The following is an 18,349-nucleotide window of genomic DNA, read 5'->3' on the forward strand; positions in this document are numbered from 1 at the left end:
TTCAATTTGGTTCTCCCAGAGAGTGAAGTTCAATTTGGTTTATTTTCTTTGTAATTGTGGACTCACCATAGTTAATGGTCTATTTTTTTTAATTGTATGTGGTTTGTTAATCTAGCTATTAATAGTTGTATATATTAGCTAGGCTAAGTTCCGCTAAAATTTTTGGGGCTTTTTTTGTTTTGTTCTTATTCAAATTTTTTTTGCATTTGTTAGTTTTGCGTCTAACTTTTGTAGATTTTTGATTTATCTCGAAAAGAGAAATTAAAAAAATAAAAAATTATGATTTTTACCCAAATATTTTCGGAAATATCCAAGATAAAACCCAAAGAGCCTCTTTGGATTTTATCTTGGATATTTTAAAAAATATTGGGCAAAAGTAGAACATATTTACACACACAATTGCACAAATACGTGCACTCACCCTTGTAAATGTGTGTGCGTAGTTTTTTCTTCAAAATCATGTACCACCAGAGAGAATTATTCAGTGTATTTTTGTGATAACCTAATTTTAACCTCAAAATCTTAAGCACGATACTCCAAGAATTTTCTTGCGATTCTGTCATCACAGTCATTCTCGAAATAATTTTTCAAGTCAACGGTAATTTTTAGATATTTTTTCCGCGTACAAAGTCCAAAAAAAAACGTAACCAATTAGAGACTGAATGCTCTGATCAAAAAATAAAAAAATAAAAATTAGAGACTGAATGCACACTAGAATTGATACCTACACAGACGAATAATGCACAGATCTTGCACTGATTGAGATGTGGGGCCTACTACGGGTCCCATACAAATGATTCGAACCGTTCATTAAATTTAAAATATTTTTCAAAGGTTCCCGAGAAAAATCAGCTCAACCTGATACCTATAAATACTTGATCCAATCATCTAACGTTTTGTTCAGTTTCGAATCTGCACGAAAAGTTAGATGATTAGATCGAGTGCTTCTAGATATCGGATTGAGCTGATTTTTTCTAAAAAACCCTTGAAAAAATGTTTTAAATTTAATGAACGGATCAGATTCTTTGTGTGAGACCCGTAGTGAGACCCACAACTTGATCAGTGCATGATCTGTACTCTATTCATCTGTGTGAATAGAATAGCACGTCTGGTGTCGACAAGATAATTAATTCGCGAAGAAATCATGCACTTGATATTTTCTACCAACTAGTAAGCTCTCGACACTTCTCAAATAATTGAATAGATGAATGGGCAGACAAGAGTTCAGTTGGAAAGAACATTATTGAACATAAAACCTATAGATACCGATCAAAACTGTAGGGAAATCGTACCGACGGCCGTTTGGGGCCGTCTCTGGCTACCGGATAGCCGATCCAAACCGTCCAAAAATTCTATAAACAAAAGACGAGGACACTAGCGGTAATCAACGGTATCCGATGTGTGTAGGGATTATTGAATGTGGTTTGAATTCGGCACTACGTGTCCTAGTTGCACTCGATCTGTGTGTATATATCTCCCTAGCCTTTCTTGTTTTCCAGTAAAACACAAACCTCTCTCTCTTTCCCCCTCACCTCACTTCTCTTCTCTTTCTTTTTCTTTTTTGGGTAAGGACTCCTCTTCTCTTTCCTTCTCATCTTCTTTTTCTTCTCCCCGGCCAAACAACCAACCGGCCGCCACCGCCGCACATTGGCTCAGCCATGCGCAGCAAGCTACTGCTCCTATCCCTCTCTCTCCCTTACCGTAACACACTCCCTCTTTCTCTCTCCTCCGTAGTTCTCTCTTTGTACACTCTCTCTTTCCTGAATATTCTCTGTGTCTGAATCAAAAGAAATGTTACATGGGTTGGAAATGTTAGGGGCGGCCCATAATAAGGCTAGGGGCAGCCTCGTACTTCTTTCGGACAAGCCGATTTTGATTTGAAAAAAATGTTCGAATGCGTGATTTCGAGGTTGAGCCATCACTGAGGATTCTTACAAGTCACGGGGAGCCTTTTATATCTAATTCGTTATACGGATAAAAGAATTAATTTAGTAATTAATATTGTTGCGTAATTGCTCCAGACAGGTTTTGACCGGTAATCAAATTTTTTTTTTTACCCGCTTTGACCGGTAATCATAATCACGGTAATTTATGGTTCACACTATTGAAAACTCTTGTTTTTGGCAAATGCGTGAATGCGTGGAGTGCAGGCGTGCCAAGACTTGTAGCGCCTAACTATTGACGAAGATTCCCGTGAATCTTGACTTCTAACGTAAAAACGATTACGTGTGACCCATGTAGAGGGGTTTTTCCGAATAGAGGAAAAATAGCCTGAGCACGTGCATAACACATAACCACATAAGAGCACTATGTGAAGGTGCTAGGTGATAATGCCTAGCAGGTGCACTGGCAGGCGGCACCATGTGAAGGTGTTCGGCAATGATGCCTAACAGTTGTGCTGGTAGGCAGCACCATGTGAAGGTTCTAGGTGATAATGCCTAGCAGGTGCACTGGCAGGCGGCACCATGTGAAGGTGTTCGGCAATGATGCCTAACAGTTGCGCTGGTAGGCAGCCCCATGTGAAGGTGCTAGGTGATAATGCCTAGCAGGTGCACTGGTAGGCGGCACCATGTGAAGGTGTTCGGCAATGATGCCTAACAGTTGTGCTGGTAGGCAGCGCCATGTGAAGGTTCTAGGTGATAATGCCTAGCAGGTGCACTAGTAGGCGGCACCATGTGAAGGTGTTCGGCAATGATGCCTAATAGTTGCGCTGGTAGGCAGCGCCATGTGAAGGTGCTAGTTGATAATGCCTAGCAGGTGCACTGGTAGGCAGCACCATTTGAAAGTGTTCGGCAATGATGCCTAACAGTTGTGCTGGTAGGCAATGCCATGTGAAGGTGCTAGGCGATAATGCCTAGCAGGTGCACTGGTAGGCGGCACCATGTGAAGGTGTTCGGCACCATGTGAAGGTGTTCGGCAATGATGCCTAACAGTTGGGCTGGTAGGCAGCGCCATGTGAAGGTGCTAGGTGATAATGCCTAGCAGGTGCACTGCTAGGCGGCACCATGTGAAGGTGTTCGGCAATGATGCCTAACAGTTGTGCTGGTAGGCAGCGCCATGTGAAGGTGCTATGTGATAATGCCTAGCAGGTGCACTGGTAGGCAGCACCATTTGAAGGTGTTCGGCAATGATGCCTAACAGTTGTGCTGGTAGGCAGCGCCATGTGAAGGTGCTAGTTGATAAAGCCTAGCAGGTGCACTGGTCGGCGGCACTATTTGAAGGTGTTCGGCAATGATGCCTAACAGTTGCGCTGGTAGGCAGTGCCATGTGAAGGTGCTAGGTGATAATGCCTAGCAGGTGCACTGGTAGGCGGCACCATGTGAAGGTGTTCGGCAATGATGCCAAACTGTTGTGCTGGTAGGCAGTGCCATGTGAAGGTGCTAGGTGATAATGCCTAGCAGGTGCACTGGTAGGTGGCACCATGTGAAGGTGTTCGGCAATGATGCCTAACAGTTGTGCTGGTAGGCAGGGCCATGTGAAGGTGCTAGGTGATAATGCCTAGCAGGTGCACTGGTAGGCGGCACCATGTGAAGGTGTTCGGCAATGATGCCTAACAGTTGTGCTGGTAGGCAGCGCCATGTGAAGGTGCTAGGTGATAATGCCTAGCAGGTGCACTGGTAGGCGGCACCATGTGAAGGTGTTCGGCAATGATGCCTAACAGTTGCGCTGTTAGGCCTTTTAGGCAGCGCCATGTGAAGGTGCTAGGTGATAATGCCGAACAGGTGCGCAACACTTGAGGTTGCTCGGCAGTGACGCCGAACAGTGTTGGTTGCACCATATAAAGGTGCTCGTTGGTATGGGCCGAACACGTGATATTGTTCAATGAGTTAGCCTAACACATGGTACAGGTGCACTGTAGTAACTCTGCACCGCCGATGAACATTGGACCAACTCTACCTGGATCGCTGATGTGGTGTGGCGGTATAATGTTCCAGAAGGTTCTAGAAAAGAAATCCTACGTGATAGGCAAGTGTCCCATGATAAAGGGATTATAACTAAGTTACCATATGGGAGGGAATTCCATATGGGCTAGGATTCCTAATGAGGTTGGAACCCTAGGCAGAGAAGGAGACTTGGAGAACAAATAAGTCTACATCTATAAATAAAAAGTAACACCCACGAAGGGAGGTATGTTGATATTCATGATTTTTACCTGCTATGAATTAGGGTTTATTGACTAGTACGTGATACTAACTTTGGCATCGGAGGGCCTTTGCCGACGAGAGGCAAAGGTGCTCTCACGGTGTCTTATTTTGCAGAACTAGGGTTCCGGCAAAGAGGCATGCACGTTGATCTTAAGATATGTTGAAAGAATAATAAGCGAATTTTTTCCCCTTACAACCCAAATGTTAAAGATCACAATGTGGTTTGTTGCTTGCCACATGGTTGTGGACTTAAAATTTCCTAGTCGTATAGGAAATGGACGTAGAAATGTGAACTTTATTACTCCGAGATAATAAAGTTTGTACAAGAAAAGTAAAAAATCCAAACTACTTGATGAAGTAAGTTTGAATGGGGTTTGAGCATGAGGTACTCGATAAACTACTTTGCTGAAAGTAGGAAAGTATGCTTCGCTGGGAAGGTTTTGGTTGTAAGCGTTGAGCTTTGATTGGTGTTGGACCCGTTTTTTATCTTGTGAACTTGTATTTATAGACACAGCAGTAAGCTGATTCAGGTCTGAATCCGAATTATGCTTTGCTCCATAAGCTGACATGTGACCCATGATACTCCACTTTTCATGCATGTTTGATCATGGACAGTTTTTCTAGCAGTTAAGGGTTCATTGGTGACATGGCAATAATTTCCCACTACTCCCTCTTTGTAGGCATTTGACTCATGGCTAATTGACTAAGTCAATTGGCCTTTGAACTTTGAGGGAAATAACCACCAGCAATAGCAACTGAATCCCTAAATCTGTGGGCTGCTCCATGCGGACCAAATCAACATTTCTTTAGTGGGCCCAACCGTGGGCCACCTTCCCAAAAGATCTTGGACTGCTTTCCTCAAATGGGCCGCATGTTTCTTGGGCCCAAATGGAAAATATCCATGGCTCAAGATTTACCCAATCAATTACTTAGCTTTCGGCCTAAATTAATTAAAGAATTAATTAAAAATCCAATCACGATTAGCCCGATCCACAGTGCCAAAAACGGGTATAAACAACTATATATCGAGGTGAGTATGATATACCTTGGTTGCATAATATTATTTTAAATTATTTTGTGATTGATTATTGTTTTGTTTTTACAAAATGCTACGTTAAATGCATGGGTCCAATCTAAAAAGAAAAGTGGATAAAAGATTTTGGAGTAAAATCTGGGCGAAGAGCTCTGATGAGCTATGTGTAATTTGGCGCCTGTGGATTGTGGATAAAGATACATTCTTTTTTTTTTACTGCATGTTCAATTATGGATAAAAAAATTTCCCATTGGCGTTGCAATGTTGGGTTGATTTTTGAACAAAAGCTATACATCATCTGTGGGAGAGATTGTTATTTCATGCATTGTTTTTGCTTTCTGGTACTGTGATTGTATTGCAAAATGGTAGTAGCAGCTGGCCGTTAAGTCTCAATTCACCAAATAATATTCGCACATGTCACTGGTATAGTGCCTAGACAATGGTGTTTTTGCCAAGATTCATACTAAAGCAAACCAGCACAACATATTCAATATATTCCATTTGACTAATCTATATGTTCGTGGATAGGGGTTTTCTACATTTTGTGCAAATTCTCTCCAACTTGTTTCGATTCTAAACTCCATGGTTTCATTGGGTACAATAAAACTGAATTGAGTCAGGTTCAACTCATGTTTTAGGTCAAGAACGATCTGAGAGGTGTGAGTTCAAGATGTTCAAGAATGATTACCGCAACGGGTTTCCAAGGCAGTTTACCACAAAGGCCCCACACTCCATAGGAGCGATCGAGAATCAAGCATCCCTTGGATTTGATCGTTTCCTAGTTTTGCGCATGCTGGGGTCGCTCCCCGGGCTACCGGATATACTGCCCATATATGATGGATCTCTTTTGGTTTAACAGTTTCGAGCTTGAAAATTGTTGTTGGATTCTGGATTTTATGATTTGCAGATTTGAAACTTGCGTTGTTGAAAGGTATATAATTATTGAGTTTGGAAACTCATATTGATCGTTGAAAAGTTCATGATTATGCCATATGTTATTTGATTATTCCCATGCGATTATGTAACCTCTGTATATTGTATTTCTCACTGAAATGGTTTTGTGGCCACCCATTTCAGATCACAGCAAGTTAAGGTGGCTCTTTCAATGATTGTGATTTTTATTGACATAGCTGTCAGACATTAGACAATGGGATTCAGATTGTCTTGTAATAATGGTTTTGAGAATTTGGAACTCGTGCTATGAGAGATTTGATAGTGCCCAAGATTTGGATCCATAATTGTAGTAACTTTATCGCCATTGGTGAAGTTTGTATTCGGTATGCATGATAGCCAGCTCTAAATGTATTTTTATAAATTCACGCTTTCGCTTACATATTTTAAATATATTAGAAAGATTTTTGCAATAGTGAGTTTTAAGGGCCTTGGCTGATTTCGTTTCATTGGCCGATCATGTACCCTTTGGGTTGGGTCGTGACATTTTTAAGGAAAAAGAATCCAGTTCATACCTTATTTATAGATTTCGTGGCTCATTTTATTTTCGTATAATACACCCTTCGTAAAATTTGTGACGCATCTTATGAATTTTTTTATAGCACGAGATGTAAATTTTGTAGTGATTAAGTTTTGAATTTTCATAATTACTTTTGCAATTTTTTGTGGTGTAATTAAGGTTTTGAATCTCAAACTATACGGACCGGTATGCATAGGTATCAGTATTATCTAAATCTGGTACCCTATACAGGGCTGGCCCTAGGGCAAGGCCCAAGAGGCCCGCGCCTGGGCCTTCAAAAAGTAGCCCAAACGGTATCTCATTTACTACTTATATAAAAAAGTTACCATTGGTTTCAATTAAATTTATTTTATGCTTTCATTATCGGATAATACTAGTTGGTACCGGACAAATACTAGATGGTACCGAACAAGTACCAGACTGCTTTTTATTTTTATTTTTAATAAATATGTATATTACACTAATAAATTTTTTTATTAGAAAAATAACACTAATAACGATAAATCTAAAATGGTACCCGGTATTTCGTTGGTACCAGTACATACAATACCAATAAAAAAATCGGTACTCTAACCGATACGGTATTAATCAGATCCTTGGGTGTAATAGTGTCACGTGTTACTCCCAATATAGTACTCCAGTTTCTTGCATCAATCGTTTTCGCTTTGCATTTTATAGCTGACGAGGGTAGTACCAGGAATAGACATATCCTTGGATTGTCTGTACTACCATGAGATAACACGTCCCGAATTCGAAAAGGCAGTGATAACTTTACGAATAACTTTATCTCAGTCCATGAACTTCTTTGATCTAAAGGGCCGAGCCCAATGGACTCGGTGCATTTCCAGTTTGTAACTATCCAGTCCCGTCCAGTTTTTTATTATTTGGAAAAATGACGGCACATGAATTGTTTTGATAATTAATACCCATTAAAAAAAATTAAGAATATTTATTAATGTTGAAAATATTTTTGACATGTATTAATTATCAAAATACGTCATTGGCCGACATTTTCCCTTTTTATTTTTTGTGGGCCCATCTGAGGTCACAAGATCGGAACCGTTCATCTTATATAGCTTGTCAAATTCTTCAAGCACCAAAAAAATTCAAGTTCATTGGATACTAATCAGGATTCAAATACCAATAAACCACTTTTTCGAAATTCAAACGATTTGACAAGAGTACTATGCTAATTACACCAATTTATAAATTGTAAAAAAACTTTACAATTTGGTGAAATAATAAATGCAATAACATAAAAGCTATAGCTCAACAATTTAAATCACGAATTCTATCTTTTTATGAATGTGAATGTGAATCTGCAATCAACACATCAACTTGCGTACGGAGGCCCTTCTAACCGGAGGTAATCGTACATTAGTCCACTGAAAGGGCTTCCCCCTCTTGACTGTGTCAAATAGATCGAATTGCTTCCCTTGACAAGCTGAAAACTCGATATATCCACGCTATACAGTGAATACAACCCGTGAATCCCGTGTCTTGCGATCGCGTTGTCCCTTCCTATAAGCCTCGTTGTGAAGTGAGGGTATGCCGCCCGTGGGTTGTTGACCCGAACCTTTACCGAAAAAACGATTCATAAAAAGAAAATTCATTAGAAAGATTCGAGAGCGGCCTATTTTATTCATCAACGACAACAAAGAATTTACTAATAAAGAGGAAGCGGACCCTCTTTGGTAATTGTCCCGGACAGTTGCTTGAGTTGTCCCACGAGTGCAAGTCACGCGAAAGTATCTTCTGAGGAAGATACTTTTGCATCGTGAAAAAAAGTTGAACTATCCGGGATAGTTACTCGAAATGGGCCTAACCCTAGAATGAATAGGTTGCATACTTGCAGTTCACACATACTGGCCGATGCCAAGGCTAGTTGAAGTGTATAAGCTCCACTCCTCACATGTTCCAATTGAAATGAAATTCTCCATGTTGTTGGTACATAGGTGTTGTTTTGTTTCCTGCAATGCGAAATTGTGTTAGAACTAGAAAATACTTGTACCAAAAATTGAAAGGCAAGAGCAAAAACAATTAAGCGAAATTGCGAAACAAAATCACAAACCTAGTAACGTGAGCGAAGAACCAATTTTTTTGGTAACTGTTGGTGCCGACGGTGAAGATGAGATCGTGGTTCGGGTAGAGGTCTGAGTAGCGGTCCCACAACCCGTATTGCCTGAACCTGTTGGTCAAAGAGTTATAGTCTCGGTGAACACGACATCGTACGATGCGATTCAAATAAGAGTGATGCAATGCCGAATGACGTGACAGGTTTTGAGTCGGAGATAAAAGCCCCATGAAGTAACGCATTAAAAAAATGGCACTGTCACGTCATTTGGATCGACATTTCGAAAAGAATTGAAAAAAGAAAAAGAAAAAAGGGCCTTGTACTTGTCAGCATGGTCGGTGTATAAATTGTTGACTCGTTTTGAATCGGGATCGGGCACGAAGAATTCGGCCGCGGTGCGGTCCGGTACGCCGATTTCCCATAAGGTGGGACCCACCCTTGGAGGATAATACACAAGATCACGCACCCTGATTTCCCCACCTGCATTTTCAATTGACAAAAGTAGATGATCAAATTTCATTTCTTTTTCTTTTTCTTTTTCTTTTTCCAATTCTCAATTAATATAAGCCAAGTTCCACCGAGGGATTTTCGGGCTTTTTCATTTTGTCCTTATTCAAAAAAATTTGTGTTTGTTCATTTCGAGACAAATTTTTTACCCATATTAATTCATCTCGATGAAATGAATTGGAAAAGTAATTTTTTTTTTTTACTCGATCTTACCCTAATATTTTTTAGTAATATCCAAGATAAAGCCCTAGAAGCCGGTTTTGGGCTTTATTTTCGATATTTTCAAAAATATTTGGGTAAAAGTCATAATTTTTTATTTTTTCGATTTCTCTCGCCGAGACGAATCCATAAGAGTAAAAAGTTTGCCGCAAAACAAATAAATGCAATTTTTTTAAAATAAGAATAAAATGAAAAAAGCCCAAATTAAAAGCCCAAAAATCCCTTAGCATATAAATATTAATAACTGTATTTACCTGGGGCGATATTAATGAAATAATCATTTCTGTAATCCCCAATAATGCCAGGGACCCATGCATACAAGCTATAGTTGCCGGGTCGGATCCCCTTGATCACAAAGTGGCCTTCAGCATCAGCTCGGGTCCAAAACTGGTAACCCTTTAAAAGAAATGTAAAACAAATCATCAAATATGGTTAATTAAGTAATATTCAAGCTATCCATTTTGTAAAGTCTACAACTACGTAGATCATCCCACAGAAATTTTTTTTTTTATTTTGATCGGATAACAGTAAGGGTCTCATTGTATCACCTTTGTTACTTTCTTACCATCGTATTTTTTAGTCCTACCGTGTGTTTGCATGACTATACTATACTTCGGTTATGATATGAACGGTTTAGATTAGACCAATAAATGCTCGGTGGGGCCCATAATGGATGGTGGTACGTAGAAAAGTAGAGTTTTACACCAACAATGGATATAATTTATTCCCGTTAAAATTTTATCATTCATTCGTCTTCTAAAAAGAATGAGATTCGATGAGATCTATCTATAACCGACTAAGCTAATTTGTCGCATGAATGATCATCACATCGAGGTTAGTTAGACAAATGATGTAAGATTGTCAAATTGAAACTCTTTGTGAGCATTACGAATTCGTAAGTTCATTTGCAAGGATGGAAGAGAAACCAATTTGAGAATAATGAGTAGAGGGAGAAATAGATAGAGAAAATTTAGTGAAAATCGTGCTCAGGAGTTTTAAGACCCCAAAACGAGAGCTAAAGATTACCTTGTTTTCTGTTTGCCATGATCTGACTTCTCCAGGTTTAGCCAACCCAACATACGCAGAACTTGCACTAATAAGATTTCTGTTTATGTACCTGAAAGGAGAAAATCAAATTGTTATTTCAACGACATTTGATTGGATATAGTGGGCCTTGATCATCGGTATTGGCTCTCTGTGCTACGAGCCTTAGCAATGCTAGGAACATAATTTTAAAACACAACTCTGGACAGAAAAAAAAAATGATGGAGACCGATGAAAAACTAGAGGGAAAATAAAGAAGAAATTGGAGAGAAAATTAAACTTGTTTTTGTAATTTTCCCTTCTCTGTCTCTAGAGACCAAGCAATAGAAAGAAATTATAAAAATTTTCTCTTCCTTTCCGTTTCTTTCTCCAAGTTCCAAACATACCCTTGAGGAAATACGAAACGTGACATTGGCACTAATCGTATGCAACTCATAAATGTAGTGGTTAGCCCTAAGTAATTGTGTGGTGAAAGATTGGAATTAGAATGCCACAGGACCGCCCCGAAAGATCACCAAACTATTTTTCTTTCAGGACAAAAGCACATAGAGAAATAGAATCAGGTATCTGAGAGTTACCTGTCGTGGACTAGTAATCGACCTCTAACTGTACCCCGTTGTTTCGCTTTGGGAAAGTCTTCCGAGAGGGGGAAATCGTATGGCCAGCTTTCGGTTTCTCTCACACTCTGATCGAATTTCGGAGAGTTAATTAGCTAGATTCAAATATAACATGTTATTGTACTTATTCAGAAGAGAAAATGGCCCTCCCAAAAAAGAAAAAAAAAATCACCTGTTTTTTTGCGTCTTCCCAGAGTGAAGATGGATCCTTATTAGCTGAATCGGAGTTAAGATAGATAAAAACAGGACCAAAAACCTTCTTCCATGGTTCTCCATCTTGGAATGCAAGTGACATAGTCCGGCCGGCATAATGGTTACTGAAAAACACCTGCATATGGAATTAATTTTGAGAATTTTCGACACCGAATTGTGTTTTCTCAGAAGAACATATATACGGGCAAAAACCTGTGCGATGCACTTGCTATGGAAGGAACGAATTTGCGTACGTGAAGCTAATGTAAATTCATGAAGCACATACGTTTGCCTTAGCTAGCCATTTGAAAATTTTCACCACCAAATTGTGTTTTTTTTTTTCCATAACAACATGTTAGCGAAAATCCGTGCAATGCATGGAAGAATTTTTATTTCTACTTACTTAAAAAGGAAAAAAAAAAAAAAAAACATGGTTAGGATCCACTCAAGATATTTTTACAAGCCTAAAAAAAGCATCAAACAAATTAAAATATGACTTACCAAAAACTCCACGTAATTGTTCAAATTATTTTAAATTAATACTCCCTCTGTTCCTAAATGAGAGTTATTTTTTCGCTATATGTGCCACTCACAAAATCGTCTATATCTCACAATTTATGATATTTTAAATAATTTTAAAATTTTTGTCTTATACAAATAATTGATATCTATCAAATAAGATCCATAAATATAAATTATTGTACATTGAAAAATATAGACATTTTGTTAGAACTCTGTAACAGTGAAAGTGGACTCTCATTTAGGAACGGAGGGATCGAGTACTTTCTTTCCCATTTTGTCCCTTCTTTCGAAGTTGTAGAATTGGACTGTTTATTTTGGGCCAAACTATTGCAAATGATCCACTTGAGCCCACATCTAACTATCAAAGTCCAACAGAATAATAGATACTTACTGATAAGCTAGTTGGGCCCACGTGGGAAGTGAGCTCTTGCTTGAGAGGCCCACCTACCCGGAACTCATCGCTTGGTGTGATGACCCAAAACCCGACCCCCTTGTCCAAGGATATCCACCCGTGTACCCGGTTGTCCTTGTTATCGGACGAATACTGGTACTTATCATCCACCTAAAAAGAAAACATCAGGAAACAAATTTTTATTATTGACAGGAATTCAAACCTCACTAACTAAAACTAACTATGCTGACTTTCACTGAAAAAAAAGAAAAAAAGAAAAACCAATACTCTTTCATGAGAACCTACACACATTCAAGGGTATGATGCATGCAAATCAACCTTCTTCCTTTTTTTTTTTTTTTTTGCTTCTTTTAATGAATGTCATGAAAATGCCCTTCAATTTGTATATCTGCGATTTTAGAACTTAAAAAGGTGTTGATAATGTCAAAACTATTTTCAGTAAGATTAAAATTCTAGTGTATAATAGACTTCTTTTTTTGTCAACAATGTATAAAATACTTCTACTACATGCAACTTATGGGCTCTTATACATTAAAATTTTGACGTTAATAAAAATAGTATTGACGTTGTCATTTTCAGAGGAGAATTAGGGTAATGTTCTTTAATCAATCAATCTATCTATCTATTTCCTAAGCATGTGTGCCACTCACGTGCCATTACCTTATGTATGAAATCAACGTCTGCATGGACATCCTCAAGAAAAACTATGGTTTATGGTCCCTCAAAGCCGCCAACAAGGGTTGTGCTCACGCAGCCCCTGGGCGGGTAAAAAATAGAGATGAAGCACTTAGAGTTATCTGATTGAGCTGAATATTTTAAAGGCCGGTCGAAACAATATTTTAAAATTAATAAATGAGTCAATACATTTGTGAGTGGACCCGAAAACGGACCTCGCAATGCATCTGTGCTCAAAAAATCTGTACGCGTAATCGCTATATATGGGTATGATAGTGTAAATTAGAGTTTGAAGAAATTGGGGAACCTAACCTACCTCTCCTTTAAGGTCTGGATTGGATGGATTGGTCAACACGACAGCTTCGTGGTAGTCAAGTGTTTGACCATTGCTACGGTCGTAAGGCGTTGGCATCACCCTTTGCCTTGTATCCGATATTGCCATGTAATTAAACCTACACAGCACACACACCATATATATATTAATTACAACATTATATATGCATTAATACAGATACAATATCTTGGCAGTTCGAAAAAAAAAAGGTAGAAATATTTCGACGGTTTATCTATATTCGAATCACAAATTCGTGGGTGAAAAATATAAGAAAGTAGCCGGAAAAGAAAATATGGGGGAAAGAAATTTAATAATTAGGAAAGTGTTTCAAGGTATATATGCTTGATCAGCATAGGTCGGATTTGTCTTACAAATATTTAGTCCTTAGTCAGGATTATGAAGAATACACGAGTGTTTGGAATCCGCTAACTTGATGTATTTTACTTACCAAAAATTAAAAAAAAAACTTGATGTATTTGAGCATGTATAAATTACATATCAGGAATAAAATTATTTTTTCTTGCGAGAGAAAAAAAATTTATTTTTATTGGGTTATCAAGAGAAAATTGAATATATATAACTTACAGCTTGTGCTGAAGCTTGAAAGCAACCCTCCCTTGGCCGATAGTCATCGCAGGAAATCCCTCTAACCTCTCAAATATCGAGTATGTGTAAAAACCGGACGAGCCTCGCAACATTACAAACCTGCGTATTAACACGAATGTAATACCGGCAACGATGGATATTAATGCAATTTATTTTGTAATTTAATTGTGTATAGGATGTTAAATATATATAAGAGTTTCTGAAGTAGTACTGTACCTTTTGTCTACATTTAGGGGGCGACCGATATCTCTGTGCGAAGGATCCCATTTGCTTGGGAATGAAATCTCTATTTGATCTTCATCTTCCGTAATAACCTCGTAACTTGTCCCATGTAGACTGCAGATAGTACTCATTTTTAAGTAGACGAAGTGTTTGATAGAAGTCCCAAATGGGTTTTGGCTTGGTTGATGATAAGTGAGATCAAAACGGTTTCTGTGCCGAATGCCAAGCGAATTACAAAATAGTACATTTGCTACGTGTTAGCTAAATGTGTCCGACATGGGTCTCTTCTCACACCTTATCCAATTGTTGTGTTTCGATACGGTATTTCATTCATGAGTAATTTGCAATTACACCCCTTGTACTATCACGGATTTGAAGATACACTCCTTAGAGCATCTCCAACTCTTGACATCAAATTGGATATGTCAAATTTTTTTTGAAGGCTGATGTGGCATTTTGGCATCTCCAATTTGACATCAAAGCCTTCCTTTCCAATCCTTATGCCAAATTCTATTTATTTGACATCAAGATATCCTTCTCCAACCCTTAATGTCAATCCTTATGTCAAATTATATTATTCAAACTGTCATTTTTTGAAATTTGGCATGGAGGAAGGAGGTTGTCAAAGTTGGCATGAGAAGGTTTGGCTTCAAATCCACGTAGGAATTGGCATCAAAGAAAGCTGTTGGGTTGGATTGAATTTTGGTGTCAAATGTTACCGTTAACATGTCTACGTAGGATTTGACATCTCCCGTTGGAGATTATCTTATACTTCAAATTTAAGCACTTACACGTAAAAATACAAGGGGTTTAAGTGCAAATTCTCCCTCTTGCACTTCAAAGTACAGGGATGTAAGTGCTTAAATTTAAAGTACAAAGGGTGTATCTTCAAATCAATAATAGTACAACGGGTGTAAGTACAAATTTCCTTTTTTTTCATTTAGGAGGATCGATCTATGCAACATAGACTTCAACAATCTAGTTTTTAGGCACATGCATGCACATGCTTTGATTAAAAGCTATACATGCATATTGCCCAATGCATACTAACAAGTAACTTGTTTGTGTGCTAAACGTAGTACCGATTTGATATGTTTTCAAAAAAGGGTCGCCATTACTCGTCCTCTGATCGTCATAGGCCGTTGTGGAAATAGAAACATAATGTCAAATGAGTAATTCATTTGTAAATAGAAAAAGAGGAAGAAAACTTACCCATCCAATACGCTTTCTCTGGTGGCCCAAATAATATCCCAGTACCTACAAGTTGTGTAACAAGATCATAAAATGTGCAAAGCATATAAAATTACACTAGTAAAAAAAAAAAAAACTTAGAGATTCAATATGATTAAAGGGTACTTCGATTTCAATGTTAAAACAACGAGAACCTTAATGTGCACTTAATCTAAGTCCATAGATGGAAAATTCATAGAGAGAGAGAGAGAGAGAGAGAGAGAGAGAGAGAGAGAGAGAGAGAGAGAGAGAGAGTACCCTCTGTTGGTTTCTTTATTATACTCAAGAATATTGTCAATTCCTTCGTACTGTATTCTGGTAACCATGCCCTTCGGGGTTGACAAAGTGACCATAACAATGCCATTATCCATTACCACCTGGTCAAAATTAATTAATGAAGCACCTTCCATTAATACATATTTAATCTTATTGATTAGTCGAATTAAGAAAAAGTTAGTACTAAGAGTGTTGCAAGATCATTAATGTTTAAAAATGCGTGTAATGTTAATTTGCCTATATGTGTGCGCGTGTTCAATTATTCTAATCTTGATAACCGAGTGTCCGATAATAACGACATATGCATCAATAGAATTCCTTGTAAATCCTCCCTACGATTAGTCTAAGGGCGGTTTCGGAGACCCTTAAAAAAATCTCCCAAATTTTCGATCGAATTTTGATGATCCGAACCGTTCAATGTAATCAGAACGTGATTTTAAGGGTGCCGTTCAAAAATCAACAAAAAAAATGATTGGAAAGGGCTTCATCCGAACAGTTTTTTATTGAACTTTATTGAATGGTTCAATAAAAAAACTGCTCAAATCAAGCCCTTCCCGATTAGTTTTTTTGCTAGTTTCTTGTGGACACCCTTAAAATCACGTACTGAACACATTGAGCGGCTCGGATCATCAAAATTTGATCGGGAACTATGAGATTAAGATTTAGAGGGTTTTTTTAAAGGTCCCCGGAACCGCCTTGATTAGTCTAATGCAAAAGTACTTATATTTTATTTGGATTGAATAGTCTAACGCAAAATTTTTTTTTTCTCGGCAAAAGGAAGTTTTATAAAGTTCGAAGGAAAACATCGAGAGGGGAGGTTGAGGAGCACAGTTGCTCAAACTCAACCGGGGGAGGGGAGAAGCGTTAATCATCCAGCACGAAGTTGAATGATAAACGCCAAAAAATATTTACAATTTTAGCAAACGGATACCATTCAGAAACATTTTAAATTCTAAACCTTTTCATACGTTTGTCTAATGTAAAACCTTTTCATACGTTTGTCTAAATTTCAAACCTTGTAGATCCTCCATACAATTAGTCTAATGTAAAAGTCGTACATTTCAGGGGCTCGAATTACGTTTATATCTGCAGACATATAAAACGGTCTTGTTCAGTTGTTAATTTTGGATATTTTAGTTTTCATAGCTGGTGGAAAGAGAAATAAGGTAATGATTAGAGAGAGAGGTAATTAGCAGAGAGAGATAGAGAGAGAAATGAAAGTAATAATTGAAGAAATATGGTAATGATTGGATAAAAAAATAGGATAATAATTAAAAAAGTAAAACTAAAACAAAGTTGATAAGAGAAACGAACAAAGCCATTAATTTATATTCCATATTCATACAGTATATTGCTACTAGCCTACTTGGTAGGTCTAAGTTGTGTGTGCATACTTAAGTTGTCCTTATATATTTTACTTTACGTAAACAAGCTATTATTTACAGTCTTTCAAAAAAATAAAAACAAGAAATTATTGATTACTTCAAATTACGTGAAGTTTTTTTCCACACAAATATACTTTATTTTAAGGGGCCAATTTTATAGAACTATCATAAATTACCCTGGAAAACTAGTGCAATTAGAGAGATATTTTGGAGTTGTGTAGGGGTCCAAGTGCCTGGCACCCCCTTCCATCCGTCCTTGTTTGTCCGGTTCATGCATTTTCAAAATCACTCGATTATGTGAGAATTTCCAACCAAAAAATTCAAGACTCAATCCGGTAACCGAAAAGGAGTCGAATCAGAGGTACACCAAATTTGATACATTGATTCAAATAAGTATATATTTTTCTTAACGGGACGTGGCCTTAAGCACATCATTCTATAACTGGAATTCTGAAAAGATAAAAGATGATAGTTTATGGAGCTTTACATAGTCATGACCCAATCTATGCAAACGGAGTGGAGGAAGTGATGACTTCAGTTCTCGGCTATTGATGCTCCCTGGACCTCTGCAAGTTGGCAAAAACAGAACGACAAAACATTTCTTAATAATAAGATTAACGGCTTTAAAACAGTACATAATTTTGAGAGAGAAGTTTTAAATGGCAGCCGCTACTTAGTGTTACATCCACTACACCTATAACGCTTAAAAAAAAATGCATGCAAAAGCTGGCTTGGCCACCTGGTTATAAAAAAAAAGGCTTAAAAAATGGAATCGTATAGGTTCGGCTACATATCGGTTCATTTCTGTACACGAACCTGTTCACGACTGCTATGGCTACACTAGGCTAGCTGCTATGGCCAATTTAGGCATTGTTCAATACTTCTGATACCAATGCATTATGCCAAAATATTCCTATGCTGCAGAGAGAGAGAGAGAGAGAGAGAGAGAGAGAGAGAGAGAGAGAGAGAGAGAGAGAGAGAGAGGTACCTTACTGGAGTCGCCCCAGAAACTTCAACAATGAAGAATAATTGAACAATTAAGAGCACAAACAAACCCCACTGTCTCTTCCACCCTGCCTTCTCCATGACTGTATGATGATCAATTCAACACCTGAAAAAACAACAACTAATAAAACTTACCATATTTATATATCTGTGCCATCATAATTAAGGAAAGGATAATATATATAATAAGTCCTGTTGCAGATCAAGAAGGTGAAGAAACAAAACAGGAAAAACACAAAAGGGATGGAACAAAAGCATCTCTGTAGTCTACAAAAAAGCTAGCACCAGTCAATCTTTTTTCAAGAGGATTAATAGCCAAGAAAATTTACCCTTTTTTTTATACAGAAAATGGGCTTTGAATGAAATATATCCTTTTCCTA

At 37.9% G+C, this 18,349-nt stretch overlaps 1 protein-coding gene across 1 annotated transcript; it reads right to left on the bottom strand.

Moving 5' to 3' along the window:
* Window positions 1-7,754: 7,754 nt before the first annotated feature.
* LOC131303772 (probable rhamnogalacturonate lyase B) lies at window positions 7,755-18,116 on the bottom strand. The gene is made up of 16 exons (XM_058330764.1): window positions 17,953-18,116; window positions 17,452-17,530; window positions 15,562-15,680; window positions 15,286-15,330; window positions 14,068-14,187; window positions 13,831-13,950; window positions 13,228-13,363; window positions 12,216-12,386; window positions 11,283-11,438; window positions 11,072-11,178; window positions 10,476-10,566; window positions 9,704-9,845; window positions 9,047-9,203; window positions 8,721-8,837; window positions 8,499-8,619; window positions 7,755-8,225 (listed from the first exon to the last, which is right to left on the bottom strand). The coding sequence occupies exons 1-16, from the start codon at window positions 18,048-18,050 to the stop codon at window positions 7,983-7,985; spliced, it is 2,022 nt and encodes a 673-aa protein (XP_058186747.1). The 5' UTR covers window positions 18,051-18,116; the 3' UTR covers window positions 7,755-7,982.
* Between the last annotated feature and the right edge of the window lie 233 nt (window positions 18,117-18,349).

Source organism: Rhododendron vialii, chromosome 10a (genome assembly GCF_030253575.1).
Source record: "Rhododendron vialii isolate Sample 1 chromosome 10a, ASM3025357v1".
Classification (NCBI taxonomy): domain Eukaryota; kingdom Viridiplantae; phylum Streptophyta; class Magnoliopsida; order Ericales; family Ericaceae; genus Rhododendron; species Rhododendron vialii.

Excerpts from the sequence above, each read along its gene's own strand:
- LOC131303772 (XM_058330764.1), bottom strand. The coding sequence starts at position 18,050 with ATGGAGAAGGCAGGGTGGAAGAGACAGTGGGGTTTGTTTGTGCTCTTA. Across the intron at positions 12,387-13,227 it reads ATCCAGACCTTAAAGGAGAG|GTGGATGATAAGTACCAGTA; the intron begins GTAGGTTAGGTT and ends TTTTCTTTTTAG. Across the intron at positions 8,226-8,498 it reads CCAGTATGTGTGAACTGCAA|GTTCGGGTCAACAACCCACG; the intron begins GTATGCAACCTA and ends TTTTCGGTAAAG.